This window comes from Chrysemys picta, chromosome 13 (assembly GCF_011386835.1).
Source record: "Chrysemys picta bellii isolate R12L10 chromosome 13, ASM1138683v2, whole genome shotgun sequence".
Taxonomy (NCBI): Eukaryota; Metazoa; Chordata; order Testudines; family Emydidae; genus Chrysemys; species Chrysemys picta.
The window spans coordinates 9,297,150-9,317,502 of NC_088803.1; the positions used below are offsets into that span (position 1 = coordinate 9,297,150).

The 20,353-nt window shown below is 53.5% G+C and overlaps 4 protein-coding genes and 1 long non-coding RNA gene across 5 annotated transcripts in view; 3 read left to right on the forward strand and 2 right to left on the reverse strand.

Annotated features, from left to right (window-relative positions):
- LOC101949741 (Fc receptor-like protein 5) overlaps positions 1–20,353 on the reverse strand; it is a 166,266-nt gene that overhangs the window by 77,905 nt on the left and 68,008 nt on the right. The gene's annotated exons all lie outside the window — the stretch shown is intronic.
- Positions 2,281–3,520, forward strand: LOC101944021 (apoptosis-stimulating of p53 protein 2-like). The gene has a single exon (XM_042847262.2). The coding sequence runs from the start codon at positions 2,494–2,496 to the stop codon at positions 3,214–3,216; it is 723 nt and encodes a 240-aa protein (XP_042703196.2). The 5' UTR covers positions 2,281–2,493; the 3' UTR covers positions 3,217–3,520.
- LOC135975226 (uncharacterized) lies at positions 8,593–9,020 on the reverse strand. Its single transcript, XR_010592160.1, has 2 exons — positions 8,940–9,020; positions 8,593–8,783 (listed from the first exon to the last, which is right to left on the reverse strand). It is a non-coding gene; the product is annotated as an uncharacterized LOC135975226 (long non-coding RNA).
- On the forward strand, positions 9,088–11,556 carry LOC135975225 (uncharacterized). The gene is made up of 2 exons (XM_065565362.1): positions 9,088–9,761; positions 10,927–11,556. The coding sequence occupies exons 1-2, from the start codon at positions 9,221–9,223 to the stop codon at positions 11,418–11,420; spliced, it is 1,035 nt and encodes a 344-aa protein (XP_065421434.1). The 5' UTR covers positions 9,088–9,220; the 3' UTR covers positions 11,421–11,556.
- LOC135975435 (uncharacterized) overlaps positions 16,248–20,353 on the forward strand; it is a 33,692-nt gene continuing 29,586 nt past the window's right edge. The window contains exons 1-6 of the mRNA XM_065566485.1: positions 16,248–16,424; positions 17,177–17,378; positions 17,784–17,842; positions 18,650–18,729; positions 19,164–19,269; positions 19,478–19,573. Coding sequence (XP_065422557.1) covers positions 16,248–16,424; positions 17,177–17,378; positions 17,784–17,842; positions 18,650–18,729; positions 19,164–19,269; positions 19,478–19,573 — 720 coding nt within the window. The remainder of the gene's footprint in view (positions 16,425–17,176; positions 17,379–17,783; positions 17,843–18,649; positions 18,730–19,163; positions 19,270–19,477; positions 19,574–20,353) is intronic.

The window sequence follows — 20,353 nt, forward strand, 5'->3', positions numbered from 1 at the left end:
GAGTTTGCAAGCGCTGGACTCAGTGCTGACAGTGCTTCTGGTGCTGGTTGTGTTGCCAGTTCCGGTTCTGGGACTGGCTTTGGCTGGGTCTCTGGGATTGGATCCACTATGGCTGTTGCAGTCATTGGCAGGGGATCCGGTTCCACCACCTTTGTCTGGTCTCTGGGGCTGGTGTGGGCAGGGCAGGGGGTGCAGGGGCTGGAGGCAGGGCAGAGGGTGCAGCAGGGGCTGGCTGCAGGTAGGGCAGGGGCCCCCCTGCTTCTACCACCCTGGCCCTTTAAATAGCTGCCGGAGCCCTGGGGAAGGACCGAGGCAGCAGAGGGAGCTGGAGCCCCAGCATTTTAAATAGCTTCCGTCAGCTGGGGACCGGCCCCATTGCAACCCCCCGCCCCATGGCATGACTCCCCCTCACCCTATTGCAACCCCCCGCCCCATGGCATGACTCCCCCTCACCCTATTGCAACCCCCCTCCCCATGGCATGACTCCCCCTCCCCCCCTTGCAACCCCCCGCCCCATGGCATGACTCCCCCTCACCCTATTGCAACCCCCAACCCCATGGCATGACTCCCCCTCACCCTATTGCAACCCCCCGCCCCATGGCAGAACTCCCCCTCACCCTATTGCAACCCCCCGCCCCATGGCATGTCTCCCCCTCCCCCCTTGCAACCTCCCGCCCCATGGATGACTCCCCCTCGCCCTATTGCAACCCCCTGCCCCAAGGCATGACTCCACCTCACCCCATTGCAACCCCCCGCCCCAAGGAATGACTCCCCCTCGCCCCACTGCAACCCCCGGCCCCATGACAGCCCCTTGTGTGCAACCCCCACCCCATGGCATTACTCCCCCTCCCCCCATTGTAACCCCCCACTCCATGGCATGACTCCTCCTGCCCCCATTGCAACGCCCCGCCCCATGGCATGACTCCCCCTCGCTCCTCTGCAACCCCCCTGCTTCCCATTGCAGCTCCTGGCCCCATTGCATGAATCCTCCACGCACCCCCGGGCAACCGCCGGCCCCATGGCATGACTCACCCTTGCCCCACTGCAACCCCCCGCCCCATCGCATGACTCCCCTTCACCCTATTGCAACCCCCCGCCCCATGACATGACTCCCCCTTCCCCCATTGCCACCACCGGCCCCATGGCATGACTCCCGCTCCCCCACCACCGGCCCCATGGCATGACTCCCCCTCGCTCCTCTGCAACCCCCCCTGCTTCCCACTGCATGACTCCGCCTTCCACCACTGCAGGGGCTGGCTGCAGGCAGGGGCTGGCTGCAGGTAGGAAAAGGCAAGTGGGGCTGTTGGGGTCACTAGGCCTACCTGAGCCAAAGTTCTTCCATGTTTAAGTCTAATCAGCCTCAAAAACCAAGGACAGGAATTGGAATGTGTAAACAGCCAGTTAGCAATTCCGACCTTGCTCATACCAGGTACCAAACGATAACGATGAGATTTGCATGTTTCTAGCTGGGGAAGGGGTAATAAACTCAGGGTAAACAGAACCAAATAACTGTTTAGAGGAGTGTTACTAACAAGCTAGATTTATAGCCCTAGAATGATTTAATTGCTTAAATGTATAAACATGCCTTCGGTAGAGAGGGGAGGGGGAGTGGAGGGGGGGTGGTAGAGAGGGGGAGAGAGGGAGGGCTTAGTTTTAAAATGTATAAGAAGAGAGAAACTGTTTTTGCTGGTGTGCTGGATTTGAGACTTGCCTGTCTCCTTGTATCACTTTGAGATCTCAAATAAACTTTCATTGTTTCTCCATCCCGGTATGTTTATTGGCGCGAAGCACACTGGGCAACGAACCCCACTGTTGCTGTCCTCGCACCCCCTGCCTGCAGCCAGCCCCTGCTGCAACTCCTGCCCTGCTTTCAGCCCCGCACCACCTCTCCTGCCCGCAGCCAGCCCCTGTCTCCAGCCAGCCCCGTACCCCCTGTCCTGCCCGCAGCCAGCCCTGCACCCCTTGCCCTACCCGCAGCCAGCCCCACACCCCTTGCCCTGCCTCCAGGCAGACCCTACCTCCAATCAGCCCATGCCCTGCCCCTGCCCTGCCTCCAGCAAGCAATATATGTAATATATAATTTTGATTTTATTTATATAGTTATGGAAAGTAAATAATACTTGGGAGAAATGAAAGGGGGTTTTTTACATGGTTTTTTTTTTACTCATCCCTGTCGGGGCGCCGCCTAAAATGTTCAAATTGGACCCGCACTTCCTAAAGCCAGTCCTGCATACAGTAATGGCAAAGTTCTTGGTTCAGGCTTGTAGCAGTGATAGAAGCACAGATCAGAATGAAGTGCCTCTACCTTCAGCAGGGCTAGATAGCGTGCCTGAGGTAACATCAGACAGTGATGCACTCATGCAGTCTGAAATGGAAGAACCAAGTCTAGAGTCATCAGAACCAATGGAAGTTTACATGGAGAAATATCTTCCATACCCACCACCACCTTACCCATGAGGAGAACCAGAGGGACTGGGAGAGGACTCCTTCAGTATGCGACCCCCTGAAGTCACTGGACAGTTTTCCTTACCTCCTGGGAAGAGGACGAACTTACGTAAAACTGGCTCAGAGAGGATTGCCCATGGAATGAGAGTGAAATTCAACCCCCTTGCATTGCTTTTAGATTCATCTTTGGAGGGAGAATTTGACCTTGTGCAGAGAATCATTTATGAGGTTGAAGATCCCAGCCTGCCCAATGACGAAGGAATGACAGCACTTCACAATGCCGTGTGTGCTGGTCACACCGAGATTGTAAAGTTTCTGGTACAGTTTGGTGTGAATGTTAACGCTGCAGATAGTGATGGATGGACCCCTTTACACTGCGCGGCATCTTGCAATAACGTCCAGGTGTGCAAATTCCTAGTGGAATCAGGTGCTGCTGTGTTTGCTGTGACCTACAGTGACATGCAGACAGCTGCAGACAAATGTGAAGAAATGGAAGAAGGCTACACCCAGTGCTCTCAGTTTCTGTGCGGAGTGCAGGAGAAAATGGGGATAATGAACAAAGGAGTGATCTACGCACTCTGGGATTATGAAGCACAGAATGAGGATGAGTTGTCCATGAAAGAAGGAGACTGCATGACAATACTACGCCGGGAAGATGAAGATGAAATTGAGTGGTGGTGGGCACGGCTAAATGACAAGGAAGGATATATATCACACAACCTGCTGGGGCTGTACCCAAGGATTAAACCAAGGCAAAGAAGCTTGGCATGAAATTGCACAGAATCCCGAGTTATGAAGTTCTAATCAAGGGTGATTTATCACTTCTCTAAAAGAAATCATTTTGTGTTAGTTCCAATTTCATGAGAATTATTTTAATAACAATGTAACTTGAAAGCAATGAAGAATGTGCTTGAAAACAAATGAAGGATCAATGGATTCACAAATGGAGGAGGGCATTCCATAAGCTGAAATGCTGCTTACAAGCAAATGGCATTGTGCTACATCTGGCCTAAGCAAGCCTGACGTTCAACTAGTGCCCTCTGCTTTTCTAAACTGCAGGTTCAAATCAAGTCTTTGGAGTACATCCACAGCTGGGATGGGTCATTCAGTCCTTTGTATAGAGCTTCCTTTTTTAGCCAAGTCCCTCCAGAGGTATGAAGCAGGATTGAAGACAAGATGGAGACAAGGCATGAGCCTTTTATAGTCTCTTGCCGTGTGATCTTTGCTTTCTTAGTCCCAAGGACACTCTCTCCAGCATGTGGCATAGAAAAACCTTAGAGTTCTGTCCATAGGCAGGTCCCTGCATGCGTTGCTGAGTCACAAGGTGTATCTACCTTCTCTCAATGGGTCAGTTATATAGGTCATGGTCCGTAGTGGGCCATCAAGCAGGCTAGGCAGAACTAATACCAATTTGTCTGGGGTGTTCCCCGGAAGCATAGCACAAGTTTGAAATACAGACAGTATAGAGCCAATATTCAGAACGTCAACTACAAAACTGCTACACATATACAGAGAGCATAATTCTAATCAGCCAATCAGAACCTCTCCATAGACCCCTTCCACGACAACCTTTATACAATATTGGCTGCAAATATATAACAGTGATGGCAACGGTGATCTATACAGTTACAGATTATGTCAATAGCGTCACAGGAGGTGACACGGCATCAGTGAGACCGATATTGGAATACTGCATCCAGTTTTGGTGTCCTCCTTTGAAAAAGATGTTGTGAAATTGGAGCTGGGGCAGCAAAGAGCCACCAAATGTTCTGAGGGCTGGAGAAAAATGCCTTCTAGTGAGCGATTGAAAGAGCTCAACCTCTTTAGCTTATCAAAAGAAGATTGAAAGGTGACTTCATTGAAGTGTTGAAGTGCCTTAATGGAGAGAAAAGATTGGGTATTAAAGGGCTCTTTAATCGAGCAGAGAAAGGTAGAACAAGACCCAGTGGCTGGAAGGTGAAAAGAGACAAATTCAAGCTACCAAGGAAAGTGGTGGATTCTCCATCTCTTGATGTCATTGAATGAAGACTAGATGCCTTTCTGGAATGTGTTTGCCCCCAAAGTAGCTATGGTGTTATACAGGAGGCCTGTGACATGCAGGGGGTCAGATTAGATGCTCTAATGGTCTCTTCTGGCCATCAAGTCTAGTAATTTCTGAAAAACGGAGTGTGGCATTGGGAGCAGCGTCTGAGGTTTTACTGTCTAGTCGGCTCGCTTCCTAAAATGAACACGCCTTGAGTGGGGTGATCCACAGGGAGTAGCTCAAAGCTCCCAAGTGCTTGGCCAGGGGCAGGACATTAGCACAGCAAGGGAGGGGCATGGCAGTGACATCACAAAGGCCTTTTGCAGGACCTCAGACTATTGGTCAAAGGTGGTGACCTCACAGAGAGATGCTGACATCAGTCAGGCAGGACAGAGGCGAGTGGCCCGGGAAATCTCAGAGACCCCTGGGGCTTTGCTTCAGCAAGTCTCTGTCTCGAGGTCTCTCTTTGAGGACTGAGAGAATATTCGGGTTCACGTACGTGAGCGGCAGGAGGAACCTCTGTCGAGTGTTCTCCTTCCCTTTTCGTGATTGTACTAGAAAGCAGAGGTCACTGTGTAGAAGGTAAGAGCCTCCTCCAGGTGTGAAACCTGTTCAGTCTGATCCATCGGGTGGGAGTTGAATAATAGGCATGGAAAACACAAGCTTAAGGAGGCAGCATTTTATTCCGCACCCGGGATTTTGTCCCTTAGAATCACTGGGGACATTGGGGTCCGTTGTGTTTCACCTTTTCCTCCAGCCCTCCCTCCTTTCTCTTCTTCTCTTGCTTCTTTTGTCCTTTGCCCTGTTCCTCTCCCAGCACCTGAGGCTGGCCTGAGGAGCCAACGGGGGGGGCCGCGGGGGTGCAACGGCACGGCCGGAGGAGCCATGGAGATGGGGGGGCTACGCCACTGATCCCCACCAGAGACCTGGGCCATCCTTTGGGCTCTCTGGTGAGAACCCTCAGCCTCCTGTCCTCAGCCTCTACCCTGACTGGCTGAGCAGGGGGTTATTGATAGGGAGGAGACTCATGTCTTGTTATCTTTTAAGACTAAGTAAATAAGTCATTAGCAGTTCTAGATTTGATGAATTTTGCTGCTTCTCTACATGAATTGTCTCTGAGCAGCTCATGATTCTCTCTACCATTGCAGTTCTCCTCAAATACTTGCTGAATAATTACTGTGCACTGTTGTTGGTCTGGAACTCATCCGAGAGCACTTTATTCAGGTCATTCAATGTATGAAATTCAAGATCCGATGGTTAGTTTGAAAATCAGGGCTCTTGGGTCCTAGTCCCAACTCTGCCACTGACTGGCTGTGTGACCTAAGACAAGTCAATTCTCCTTTCTCAGCCTTAGCTTCTCCCTCTTTCAAGTAGGGATAATAATGATCCGCTCCTACCTACCTCACGGTGGGTGGAGGATGGGGATCCATTGGAGAGTGTCACTAGGAGCAGTGCATAAGATGAGGTGTCCTATCACGTTTACTCAGATCAGACTGTGACATAATAGAATAGCTGAAATAGTTGATTTTATTTGTATTTTTTTATTTTGAAATCGATAAGAGCAGCAACTACTTAGCTCAGGCCTGGTCTACACTACGACTTTAATTCGGATTTATCAGCTTTAATTCGAATTAACCCTGCAACCGTCCACACAACGACGCTATTTAATTCGATGTAAATGGCCCTTTAAATCGATTTCTGTACTCCACCCCGACGAGCGGAGTAGTGCCAAAATCGATTTTAGCAATTCGAATTAGGGTTAGTGTGTGGGGTTCCATGCGGAGCAGATAAAGCACACGACCACTGTGGTTGCAGGCTGAATCCGAATCCTGTTTATTGCAAGCTTTCTTTTATAGTTTTTTCTCAACATTACATAACACAATTAGGCTATAATCACACATCTACGGATTGGACAAGAAGGAGAATCATGTGTTTATCACATGTATAGCCCCACACCGATTGGTTCAACCGTTCCTTACATAAGGCCATGATTTGTTTACCTCATCTTATATAATCCTAGACCACCAGGGGGCCTTACATAAGGCCATGATCATCTTATATAATCCTAGACCACCAGGGGGTCTTACATAAGGCCATGATCATCTTATATAATCCTAGACCACCAGGGGGCCTTACATAAGGCCATGATTTATTACCTGGCAAGTGTCCCATCGTGACCCTTACCTCCTCATGGAACTTTTCATTAGGTTGGTGTAGGGATGATACATCCCCACACCTCCCCCCTTTTTCTTAAATAAGGCCTATAGGAGGGTCCAACTAACATTAGGACAATTACTAGCCACCTGACTACTTTTTTTTGAACCTATAAAACTGATGACAGGTGACATTTAACAACTGGGAAATATATGGAGAACTATTAAAAAACATAACATTACATAAATACCCACGAAAACCATTGGGGATCCGATGGGGTGGCCATGAACAAGCAAAAAGGGCTTTTTGGCCAGTTTGGTTTGCCTAGGTGATCCAAACATTTTGTCGTGGGTTAACAAAAGGTACAGAGTTTGGACATACAAAGACCCCTGCTCCTATAATAAGGAGTCCGAACAAACAGAAGCACAGCATTATCAGGTGTTTAGGTTGTAGCAAACAACAAGTGCAAGTCCGGTGCCGCGGGGTCGTCGTTTGGCTTCTGCGTGGCGGCATGGTGTTCGGGTAGCATGTGCCGGAGGGATCTTATCCGGTGGTTTTTTCCTATATGTCCTTTCAAAGTTAGATAAGCCTGGCTTCGCCATTCTTTTTAACCTATTCTGCAACTGCTCACCCTGCCCCGGGAACTCCGCCCGGAACTCTGGGGTACAAACATTATTGGTGACAGGAAAGCCGGGCTGTTTCAGGGCTCGCAATGTGTGGGACTGCGGGGGATGGCTCTCACCGGCCAAATGGGACAACTGATTCAGCATGTCCTGTAGCTGAAGGCCCTGTTTGTACATTCCCGCGTTTCTGCCCCCATTTCAACAAACGGGACAACGCGTCAGAGGGAAGCTTTTCTCCCCGCTTTTTAGCGATGCGTAATAAAAAATCATGCACCGTCTCCTCCTCTGCAGACAAAGCAGAGCCCATTTTATTAAATGCAGCCGCTCACCTGTGAGCTCACGAACGTCTCTCTCGGACGACCAGGAGCCGGTATCCTCCGGTACCTCCTGCCGCGGCTGCCACCTCCGCCTTTTCTCACCGAACGCTTCAGTCGGCTGTGAGCTCACGAACGTCTCTCTCGGACGACCAGGAGCCGGTATCCTCCGGTACCTCCTGCCGCGGCTGCCACCTCCGCCTTTTCTCACCGAACGCTTCAGTCGGCTGTGAGCTCACGAACGTCTCTCTCGGACGACCAGGAGCCGGTATCCTCCGGTACCTCCTGCCGCGGCTGCCACCTCCGCCTTTTCTCACCGAACGCTTCAGTCGGCTGTGAGCTCACGAACGTCTCTCTCGGACGACCAGGAGCCGGTATCCTCCGGTACCTCCTGCTGCGGCTGCCACCTCCGCCTTTTCTCACCGAACGCTTCAGTCGGCTGTGAGCTCACGAACGTCTCTCTCGGACGACCAGGAGCCGGTATCCTCCGGTACCTCCTGCCGCGGCTACCACCTCCGCCTTTTCTCAAACCATGTTCAGTTTTTGGTCATGCTCCAGTTGACACTGAGCTTGGCAAACCATCTAAATCTTGGTAGCCTGCCCTCTTATTCCCACAGATTCCCTTTCTCTGATGATCTCTGTGAAGAAGGCCTGTCTCCACCTTAACAGGGCATGTCTGTTTGCGCTTTTTGGTAGAAGGAGTGCTGGAAGGAGAAGAGCCAGCACTGAGAGCCTCTTCAATATCTAAATTCAATTGTTCCAGTTTCTTCATGAGAGATGACATAGAGTCTGACCACTCAGATCCTTTTTCTGGTTGGATCTGCTTTCTCTTTGCTCAGCTTCTGAGACAACACCTGTTGGGTCTACTGTCTGAGAACATTGATCCCTGCTCCACTGGCGGCTGTGTCTAGTATGATCTCTGCTAGCTCACTCTGGGCAAAGTCCTGGCTGCCTTGATGTCCAAGCCGAATCACGTCGGGGTCACCATTTGTGGGGTTCCATGCGGAGCAGATAAAGCACACGACCACTGTGGTTGCAGGCTGAATCCGAATCCTGTTTATTGCAAGCTTTCTTTTATAGTTTTTTCTCAACATTACATAACACAATTAGGCTATAATCACACATCTACGGATTGGACAAGAAGGAGAATCATGTGTTTATCACATGTATAGCCCCACACCGATTGGTTCAACCGTTCCTTACATAAGGCCATGATTTGTTTACCTCATCTTATATAATCCTAGACCACCAGGGGGCCTTACATAAGGCCATGATCATCTTATATAATCCTAGACCACCAGGGGGTCTTACATAAGGCCATGATCATCTTATATAATCCTAGACCACCAGGGGGCCTTACATAAGGCCATGATTTATTACCTGGCAAGTGTCCCATCGTGACCCTTACCTCCTCATGGAACTTTTCATTAGGTTGGTGTAGGGATGATACATCCCCACATTAGTGTGGCCGCAATTCGATGGTATTGGCCTCCGGGAGCTATCCCACAGTGCATCATTGTGACCGCTCTGGACAGCAATCTGAACTCGGATGCACTGGCCAGGTAGACAGGAAAAGCCCCGCGAACATTTGAATTTCATTTCCTGTTTGCCCAGCGTGGAGAGCACAGGTGACCACAGATAGCTCATCAGCACAGGTAACCATGCAGGCTGACAATCGAAAAAGAGCACCAGCATGGACCGTGAGGGAGGTACTGGATCTGATCGCTGTATGGGGAGAGGATTCAGTGCTTGCAGAACTTCGTTCTAAAAGACGAAATGCAAAAACTTTTGAAAAAATCTCCAAGGGCATGATGGAGAGAGGCCACAATAGGGACTCTGAGCAGTGCCGCGTGAAAGTCAAGGAGCTCAGACAAGCCTATCAAAAAACAAAGGAGGCAAACGGTCGCTCCGGGTTAGAGCCGCGGACATGCCGCTTCTACGCCGAGCTGCATGCAATTCTAGGGGGGGCTGCCACCACTACCCCACCTGTGTTCGTGGATTCTGGGTCGGGGATAGTCTCATCAGCGACGCCTGAGGATTCTGCCGATGGGGGAGAGGAGGAGGAGGAGGATGAGCTTGCAGAGAGCACACAGCACTCCATTCTCCCCAACAGCCAGGATCTTTTTATCACCCTGACTGAAGTACCCTCCCAAGCCTCCCAAGCCAGTACCCAAGACTCTGACCCCATGGAAGGGACCTCAGGTGAGTTTACCTTTTAAAATATAAAACTTGTTTTAAAAGCAAACGGTTTTTAATGATTACTTAAAACTTGTTTTAAAAGCAAACGGTTTTTAATGATTACTTTGCCTGACTTTGCATTCGCGGTCAGTTCAGCTACTGGAAAAGTCTGTTAACGTGTCTGGGGATGGAGCGGAAATCCTCCAGGGACATCTCCATGAAGCTCTCCTGGAGGTACTCCGAAAGCCTTGCCAGAAGGTTTCTGGGCAGTGCATCCTTATTCCCTCCTCCATGGTAGGACACTTGGCCACGCCATGCTTGCAGCAAGTAATCTGGTATCATTGCCTGACAAAGCCTGGCAGCGTATGGTCCCGGTGTTTGCTGGCATTCAAGCAACATCCGTTCTTTATCTTGTTGTGTAATCCTCAGGAGAGTGATATCACTCCTGGTAACCTGGTTGAAATACGGGAACTTAATTAAGGGGACAGAGGTGGCCGTTCCTACTGGGCTGTTTGCCTGTGGCGGAAAATAAATCCTTCCCTGCAGTTAGCCAAGCGCAGATGGGAAATTGGCCCTGAGTTTTTCGCGTTTGGCTAGCAGGGATCTTCCCTATTACCAGCCACGCGGTGGGGGGAGGGGTACCGTGATCATCCCAGAGAATTCATGGCGGGAGGGGGGCGGTGGCGGGGGGGGGTTAGTTTGGTGCCTGCAGGGATCTTCCCTGATACCAGCCACGCGGTGAGGGGGAGGGGTACAGCGATCATCCCAGAGAATTCATGGCGAGAGGGGGGGGTGGTTAGTTTGTTTTCTGGTGCTGCTGAATGTTAACAGAAAAACCGCAGCACTCTACTTGCCTGAAGGGGCCCAGACAAGCCCCCCCACACTGCCCCCCCCAACTGGCTGAGATTGGCCAGGCTTCTGCAGCACTCTACAAGCTATGCTTGGTATGTGGGAAAGGAGGGCGCAGAAGCTTACCATGGCCGCATGCAAGCCGAATTCTGTTGCCCAGACCTGTGATCTCTAGCAGCAAAGCCACAGGCACTCAGCATTAAGAGGCAAAATGCGACCTTGCACAGAAATCACATGTGCTATGTAATGTGAACAGTGTTGGTCACCGTGAAAGAGTATAAGCATTGTTCTGCAAAATGTAGCTTTTAAAACAATTCTCTCTTTTTTCCCCTCCCTACAGCAGCTGCAAATTCCTCAAGCCTCCCTCCTCCATCCCGAAGGTTATCACAGATAAGGTGTCGTAAGAAGAGAACGCGAGACGAGATGTTTTCGGAAATTATGGAATCCAGCTGCAGTGACAGAGCTCATCTGAATGAGTGGAAGGAAACAGTTTCAAAGTATAGGAAAGAAGTCAGTGAACGTGAGGAGAGGAGGGACCAACGTGAGGACAGGAGGGACCAACGTGAGGAGAGGAGAGACGCTCGAGATGAGAGGTGGCGTCAGGAAGACCAGAGGATGAAGGATGCAACGCTGGGGCTGCTCCGGCGTCTGGTGGAGGTTCAGGAACGGCTGCTGGAAAACAGACTGCCGCTTCAGCCCCTGTTCCACCCTCTCCCCTCCCCATGTTCCGTATCCTCCTCACCCAGACGTGTAAGAACGCGGGGGGGGAGGCTCCGTACACCTTCCCATTCCACCCCAGTAGACAGCCCAAGCAAAAGGCTGTCATTTTTTTAACCTTTTCTTTGTGGCTTTTTCCTTCCCAGCAATCCTCCTCCCAAATACCACCCGGGTTCCCTCCCTCTTTTTCTAATCTATTAATAAAAAATAAATGATTTTTAAATGATAGTGACTTTATTTGGTTTGAAAGAAAGCTGGGTGAAGGGGCAGGGTGGGTTCCTTACAGAAAATCAGTCAATAAAGGGGGCGGGTTTTCATGAAGGAGAAACAAACAGATATTTCACACTGTAGCCTGGCCAGCCATGAAACTGGTTTTTAAAGCTTCTCTGATGCACAGCGCTTCATGGTGTGCTCTTCTAATCGCCCTGGTGTCTGGCTGCGCGTAATCAGCAGCCAGGCGATTTGCCTCAGCCTCCCACCCCGCCATAAAGGTCTCCCCCTTACTTTCACAGAGATTGTGGAGCACGCAGCAAGCAGAAATAACAATGGGGAGATTTCTTTGGCTGAGGTCAGAGCGAGTCAATAATGATCTCCAGCGACCTTTTAAATGGCCAAATGCACATTCTACCACCATTCTGCACTTGCTCAGCCTGTAGTTAAACAGCTCCTGACTCCTGTCCAGGCTGCCTGTGTATGGCTTCATAAGCCATGGCATTAAGGGGTAGGCTGGGTCCCCAAGAATAACTATGGGCATTTCAACATCCCCAACGGTTATTTTCTGGTCCGGAAAGTAAGTCCCTTGCTGCAGCCCTTTAAACAGAGTAGTGTTCCTGAAGACGCGAGCGTCATGAACCCTTCCCGCCCAGCCCGCGTTGATGTTGGTGAAACGTCCCTTGTGATCCACAAGTGCTTGCAGCACCATTGAAAAGTACCCCTTGCGGTTTATGTACTCGGTGGCTTGGTGCTCCGGTGCCAAGATAGGGATATGGGTTCCGTCTATCGCCCCACCACAGTTAGGGAATCCCATTGCAGCAAAACCATCCACTATAGCCTGCACATTTCCCAGAGTCACTAACTTTCGTAGCAGCACCTGAGTGATTGCTTTGGCTACTTGCATCACAGCAGCCCCCACAGTAGATTTGCCCACTCCAAATTGATTCCCGACTGACCGGTAGCTGTCTGGCGTTGCAAGCTTCCACAGGGCTATCGCCACGCGCTTCTCAACTGTGAGGGTTGCTCTCATCTTGGTATTCTGGCGTTTCAGGGCAGGGGACAGCAAGTCACAAAGTTCCATGAAAGTGCCCTTACGCATGTGAAAGTTCCGCAGCCACTGGGAATCGTCCCAGACCTGCAACACTATGCGGTCCCACCAGTCTGTGCTTGTTTCCCTTGCCCAGAATCGGCGTTCCATGGATAGAATCTGCCCCATTAACAACATGATCTCCAAAGCACCGGGGCCCGTGGTTTCACAGAATTCTGTATCCGTGTCCGTGTCCATGTCCTCATCATGCTTGTCGCTGCGCTGCCGCCGCCGCTGCCTCCTCGCCTCATTTTTCTGGTCCTGGCTAAGCATAAACTCCACGAGAACGCGCGAGGTGTTTACAATATTCATGACTGCTGTCTTGAGCTCAGCGGGCGCCATGCTTGCCGTGGTATGGAGTCTGCAGTGTTCACCCACCCAGGAAAAAAGGCGCGAAAATGGTTGTCTGCCGTCCGTTGCTTTCATGCAGGGAGGGAGGGAGGGAGGGAGGAGGTGAGGCTGTACCCAGAACCACCTGCGACGATGTTTTTTGTCCCATCAGGCACTGGGATCTTAACCCACAATCCCAATGGGCGCGGGAGACTGCGGGAACTATGGGATAGCTATGGAATTGCTACCCACAGTGCAACGGTGCAGAAATCGATGCTAGCCCCGGTACTTGGACGCACACCACCGAATTAATGTGCTTAGTGTGGCCGCATTCATTTCGACTTTATACAACCTGTTTTTCAAATCCGAATTATCTAAATTCGGATTAATCCCGTAGTGTAGACATACCCTCAGACTGAGGCATCTTATCTAATTGTCGAGATCTAAGTGTCTCCTCTTGGTGTGCGAGGAGACAATTTAACACACTGTGACAAACAGGAGATGCTTTTGTTTTGCAACAAAATCTTTTTGCAAAGAACTTTCATCCCACTTGTTATGAGTTCAAGAAACAAACTGGTTTAGTCTGAATGGGATTTTCTGACTGAAACGGGACTTACAGACTAGCCAGCCTCACTTCCATAGCTGGAGAGAGACTGGACTGCATCATTAAACAATCCCTTTGTCAGCACCTCCAGGATAATTTGGTTCTTAGGACTAGTGAGCATGGACTTGTCAAGAACAAATCATTCCAAACCAATCCTAGCTCCTTCTTTGGCAGGGTTCCGGGCCTAGTGGAGGTGGGTAAACAGTAGATGTGATCTCTCTTGGTGTCACTAAGGCTTTTGACACAGTCCCATGGGACATTCTCACAAGCGAACGAGGGAAATGTGGTCTAGATGTAATCAGTGTAATGGGAGTGCAGAGCTGGTTGAAAGCCCAGACTCCAAGAGCCCTTCTCCATGTCTGGCTGTCCAACGGAGAGGCAGTACCTACTGGGTCCGGCAGGGATCAGTCCGGGGGCCGGTAGTATTCAATCTTTTCCTTAAGGATTTGGAAAATGGAGTGGAGAGCATGCTTCTACAATTTGCAAATGACACCAAGCACTTTGGAGCACAGGATTGGAATTCAAAACGCCCTTAACAAGTTGGAGACTTGGTCTTCTTGAGCCAGACTCCATGGCTGGGCCCCTCTCTCTAGACTGGGCTGAAGTGAAATCCCAGAGCCAAACCCTCCTCCTCCTGGGCAGTGCGCTCCCACCTTCAATGGGCAGATGCTGCTTAGCGCTGTCAGAGCAGCTTTTGCTGGGGGCTTCTCCCAGCACTTTCCAATAGCGGGAAAGTATTAAATCCCCATTTGACTGCTGGGGACAGAGCCAGAGAGGGGGGAGCAATTTGCTCAAAATCCCACAGGGAAAGGAAAACACCCAGCAGTGGAACCAACAGGAAACCCAGCAATGGAAGTCAGGAGTCCTGACTCCCAATCCCCTGGTCCAGTCACTCCAGCGGAGCACACTCCCTCTCAAAGCAGGGGGAGCGGACGTGAGGGCCTGGTTGTAATTGCCAGCTGTGGGAGGGAGTGTGCAGCAGTGGTTAGCGAAGGAGCCTGGAAAGAAGGCCTGCTGGGTCCCATCCGTTCTTCTGACACTTGGTGTGACCCTGAGCCAGTAGCTTCCCCTCCCCAGGTCTGGTTCTCATCAGTGGGGTTGGGGTCGCAGTCCCGACAGCCCAGGGGGGTTGGGAGGCCCCAGGAAGGTGTGTAAAGTGCTGGGATGTCGGGATCCCGGACGCACTGTCACCCCCGCACTAGGACGGTGTCCAGCACCCCCTGCCGCTGGCCGAGTTTCTCTGTCCCTTGGCAATAAGACAGACTCTTGTTTTCACAGCCAGACGATCGCCCCGTGCCATCACCCTGCCTGCTTGCTGGGCAGGGGAACTCCTCAGCTCACTACCACCCTCTCCAGCCTGCCTTGGGCTTGGAGAGTGAGGAGAAGGGCAAGCGACGACCCTGAACATCCTCCATCCATCGCTCCGTCACCAGAGCAAGGGAGTTGCATTAGGATCATAGAATCATAGAATATCAGAGTTGGAAGGGACCTCAAGAGGTCATCTAGTCCAAGCCCCTGCTCAAAGCAGGACCAATTCCCAGCTAAATCATCCCAGCCAGGGCTTTGTCAAGCCGGGCCTTAAAAACCTCCAAGGAAGGAGACTCCACCACCTCCCTAGGTAATGCATTCCAGTGTTTCACCACCCTCCTAGTGAAATAGTTTTTCCTGATATCCAACCTGGACCTCCCCCACTGCAACTTGAGACCATTGCTCCTTGTTCTGTCGTCTGTCACCACTGAGAACAGCCGAGCTCCATCCTCTTTGGAACCCCCCTTCAGGTAGTTGAAGGCTGCTATCAAATCCCCCCTCATTCTTCTCTTCTGGAGACTAAACAATCCCAGTTCCCTCAGCCTCTCCTCATAAGTCATGTGCTCCAGACCCCTAATCATTTTTGTTGCCCTCCGCTGGACTCTTTCCAATTTTTCCACATCCTTCTTGTAGTGTGGGGCCCAAAACTGGACACAGTATTCCAGATGAGGCCTCACCAATGTCGAATAAAGGGGAATGATCACGTCCCTCGATCTGCTGGCAATGCCCCTACTTATACAGCCCAAAATGCCGTTAGCCTTCTTGGCAACAAGAGCACACTGTTGACTCATATCCAGCTTCTCGTCCACTGTGACCCCTAGGATTCCTCGGTCGCGTCCCCTGTCTCTCCTTGGAGAGGCAGAAAGAGGGGGAGAGAATCTCTCCCAAAGGAGATTGGATTTGCAAACAGCCACCAGGAACCCCTCGCACTCAGACCGGGGAGGGGCTTCTCCAGAGCCATCTCCAGTGTGTTTGGCAAGGTCCCAGCAATGGGGTTCCCAGCCCTTCCCTTGTGGGAGACTGTTCCCCAGGCTGAGAGTCTCTGAGCTGGGCCAGACCTGGTGAGCTGCTGAGCATGGAAATCAATGGGAACTGAGGGGGCCCTGGCCTTGCTATGCCTAGGGACTTTGAAGTGGGGAATGGTTTCCCAGAAGAAGTCCGGACTCCTGGGTTCAGGGCTGGCTTTAGCAAGTGCGGGGCCCGATTCCTGGGGAGGTACTTCGGAGTGCCGTCTGCGGGAGGGGGCCCCGCGGGGCTTGCCGTGCTCCGTCTGGAGGTCTGGCCAGGGTCGCGGAGCTGCGGGGCTGTCACGGTCCAGCCAGGGTCGTGGGGCTGCGGGGCTGCTGCGCTCCGGCCAGTGCTCCAGCTGGGATAACGGGGATGCCGCGGTCCGGCCGGGTTCATGGGGCTGCGGGGCTGCTGTGGACTGGCCGCGGTCGTGGAGCTGTCGCGCTCCGGCCGGGGTCACGGGGTCACAGGGCTGTCGTGCTCCTGCCTGGGTTGCGAGGCTATGGTGCTGCTGCGCTCCGGCCGGCGCTCTAGCCAGGGGAGCGGGACCCCAAAGACGACTGCCGCCGGGGTGAGTGCGCGGGGCCCTCTTAGGCGCGGGACCCTATTCCGGGGAATCGGGCAAATTGGCCTAAAGCTGACCCTGCCTGGGTTCTGTTCCTTCTCTAGCCTGGGCTGGGGGTTGGGGGGTGTGAGTGTGGACTGGGGTGGCAGGAGGGAGCTGCCTGTCCAAAGTGACCAGTGGTCTTTGTGACTGACCCCAGTGCTCGAAAAGGACGAGACTCCCCGGTTCTTGCATCCCCAGGGATGACGAGAGGGAGCGTTGAGGGGGAGCAGAGCATACAATGAACTCCTGCCAGTGCGGGTAGCTTGCCCTCCCTATACCCGTGTGGGAGGAGGAGGAGCTGCTCCGGCTGGGGCAGGGATGGGGAGGGACCAAACAGGCTGGTTAGTGAGCGGCTGCCTTGACCGCAGACTCACGCCTGCTCCCCGCTGGGTTCCAGGATGGCCAGGCTCCTGAGGATGTTCAGGAAGAAGGCTCTGCAGGTGGCCCCAGAGCCTGAGGGAAGCAGCCACCATCTTCCCCAGGAGCAGAGTGGCCCCTCCATCCCCGCTGGGGGGGAAGCAGATCCCGGCCGCGCCAGGAGGTGGAAGCGCCCAGCCTTCTGGCGGAGGAAACCCACTCCCGGCGCAGGCGCCGAGGTGGGAGCATCACCTCCCAGGCCAAACTGGAGCTGGGCCAGGCTGCGGCTGGGCAGGCAGGACCCACCCCAGGGGCGGAACCGGGCAGGGTGGCTCTGGGGCTTGTTGTTGTGTGGGCAGCAGCGGCCCCAGGAGCCCAGCCCCAACTTCCAACAGGGGGCATCGCCCTGCTCCGTCAGTGAGGACCTTCCAGCCTCCCCAGGGCAGGAGGTGGAGGATCCCTCTGCCAGCCCCAGCAGCTCGGGCCGCTCCCCATCCGACAGCAGCAGCGCCTGTGACTCAGACAGCAGCCTGGCCGACGGACGCTTCTGCTTTGTTCAAGGTGAGGAGCCAGGCTGGGTTCAGGGAGGAGTGAGGAGGGGGCTGTGAACACCCTGGGCCCAGGCCCTCGAGCAGTGCTATGGGGGTGGGTCTCCATCCCAGGTTTCTGGCCTGAGCCATGTGAACCCCACCGACACTAGATGCTGCTACTTTGGTCCTTGGTGCTCCATTTTGTGTTGGGGTTGGGGGGAGGCACCTCCAAGGGAGTCCAGGACAGTGGGGGTGTCTCTTTGCTATGGGCTCCTGAAAGAGTTGGGGGCTGATGACATCACTGAGAGGGGGGAGTGTGGGGCCCAATCTGCCCTATGTCCCGGAGGAGGGAAGGGGACACATTGTCCCACCATGCCCCTGTCCTTCCCCCGAGTGGCAGCAGGCGTCACCCTGTCCCCATCTCTCCCTGGTGCAGCGTCCACCAGGCACTCCGAGGACGAGGACGAGGAGGAGGAAGTAGAACGGGTAGACTTGGTAACAGAGGAGGCTGCTCTCATGAACATCTGAGATCAGCTCCATGGCTGAGAAAAGGTACAAACATTCCCCAGCTGTGCTGGAACTGAGATTGTCCTGCTCTTTCCCAGCATCCCGACCCCCTGCAGAAGGTCTTGGCCCTAATGGGGACCTTTCTCCTTCATGATCTGGGACCCCCATGATGGGGGTGTTTGTCACACACCAGCCGGGGTCTCCTCCCCTCACAGGCACTGTCCCAGTTCCTGACCCTGATTGTGGAGGAGTCGTGGGTGATTTGGACAATAGGGGGGTCCCCACTATCCCCCATTCAGGCCTAAGTCCTGCAGCTGTTGTGGCTGGGGCAGGGAGGTCCCTGGCTAACTGGCTCTCTCTCCCCTAACCCCACTCCTGGTGGGCGCAGGACCAGGCGCAGCAGCTCGATTTCCTGCACGCCATCCACCCCGCGTGCCTCGCTGCCCAGCAGAGAGGGAACGACACATTGGAGCCACACTGCTCGAAGGCGGCTGTGGTGGAGAGGATTGTGGTGAGTGAGACACGGCGCCCGGCAGCTGGAGGGTGGACAGAGACATGGGAGGGGCAGGGATCTCCCCGGGCCGACGGTTGGGGGATGGCTGTTGCTGGAGGGCAGCTGAGGGCAGGGATTGCTGGGGCTGAAAATTGGGGAGAAGAGACGGCAGAACTAGTGGGCAGGAATCGGAGGAGCGGGAGGCAGCTGGGGGGATCCTGCTGGCTGTGTAATCTCCTCCTTGGCGAGTGTCCGTGAGGCCCGAATCTCACACGCTCCTTTGTCTCCTTTGCGTCTCACAGGAGCTCATTGAGGTGCTTCCTACTGACTCTCCACCCCGTGCCGTCCTGGCCAAGTCCCTCATTGCTGTGGCCAACCTCAGGTACCGAGACCCTCTCGCCCGGTTCCCCTAACCCCCGGCGCTGCTCAGGACCGTGGCTGGGAATCACTGCCCCTCCCACTCCTAGGTCACCTCCCAAACCGGGGGGGGGGGGGTCCTCTGGCAGAGGTGGGGGGAAGGGTCACTCCCTCTCCTGGCTGCTCTGTTCTTTTCACTCCAGCCACATTGCAATGGCTTTGGGGAGAGGCTGACTCCCAGGATCAGATACAGGAGGGGCAGCAGGGTCCAGGGAACAGGCGCTATTCCTGCCCTACCACTGTCTGTCTGGGAAACCTCGGCCTTATCATTCCCTGGCTCAGTGCCTCAGTTTCCATTCTTGCCAGCCTCTGCCTATTTCCCTGCAATTTCACGTCCGTGTCAGTGCCAGTCCCACCACCGCACTGCACAGTCTAATACCAGCTCCACTCTCTTGCCAGCATCATGACACCTGCCCTGGAGCCGGACCTGGAGACCCACCTCCTCCAAGCCACCCTGCACGCCGTCTTCACCCTGGGCACGGAGAAGGGCCCCACTCAAGTCCAGGTAGATCAGCGAAATCATGGATTAAAGAACCAGCTGTCATCCTGCCTGAATACTTGCTAATTGCCTGCAATGGGATGTGAATGAGAGAGGACAGGATATGTGTTTGGGGGGTCTCACCAGTGCTTCCCAGAGACCCCTCTTCCCATCCTGTGGCAGGTGTAGCCCCAGTTTCCCTAAGTCTGACCCATGGCTCTCCCTTCCTTTGCAGGATCTGCATAGGTTCATGCCACACCTTCTGGACGCCATGCTGGGGAACCTGCTGGCAAAGACCCCAGACACGGACAGGCTCCACTACATCTTGGAGGTGAGCCCGATGAGAGGGATGGGGGCAATTTGACCTTCACTCTTAGATCCATTTTCCAGTCTGTCCTCCTAGCTGGGCCCCCAGTGGCCGTCCTTGGTCAGGGCAGTCACTGCAATGCAGGGTCAGGCCCTTCCTCCTTGAAGGACAGAGGAAGGAGCCGGGACTTCACCCAGAGCTCTGCCTGGTTGTGTCGAGCACTAAGCACAGGGCCGCTGGCTGGCTTGGGGAGTGAGAGTCTGAACCCCTCCTGGGAGATCCAGAAGATGGTCCTCAGAGAAGAGCCACAGCCTCATTCCTAGAGAAACAGGAGGGCCCCAGAGAATCAGCCCTTGTCTCTGACGGGCCCCGAGATTCCTGGGGGGATTGTGCTCACACTCAGTCCCTTCACCCAGCCAAGGACTTGAGAACCAGGGAGGGGGGAGGGGTCTGTCTCCTTCCTGGGGAGCTATTCAGGAATCAGCAGTTCAGGGAGGATGGGACCAGTCCCGACACTGAGCATTGTCCCAATCTAGAGAGACAATGACAAGCTGTGACCTGAAGGATAGAAGCATCGTCCTGGGGGCAAGAGTCCCCTTCTAAAGCTCTGCGGTCAATGAATCAGATATTCCACCCCCACCGCATGCAATGTCTCAGCCCCCTGGGGATGGGGAGGGGCATTAGCACAACACATGCACCCCCCCCATCAATCCTGAGCTGCCTCGTTTCCCCACAGCACATTAACTACTGGACCGTGTCCAGGGTGCCACAAGAGAGAGCCAGGGCCATCAGGAGCAGCGCGGC

Bases quoted from the DNA above. Each gene is read 5' to 3' on its own strand.
- LOC101944021 (XM_042847262.2), top strand. From the start codon at position 2,494: ATGCGACCCCCTGAAGTCACTGGACAGTTTTCCTTACCTCCTGGGAAG.
- LOC135975225 (XM_065565362.1), top strand. From the start codon at position 9,221: ATGCAGGCTGACAATCGAAAAAGAGCACCAGCATGGACCGTGAGGGAG. The intron at 9,762-10,926 runs GTGAGTTTACCT...CCCTCCCTACAG, and splicing joins CCCCATGGAAGGGACCTCAG to CAGCTGCAAATTCCTCAAGC.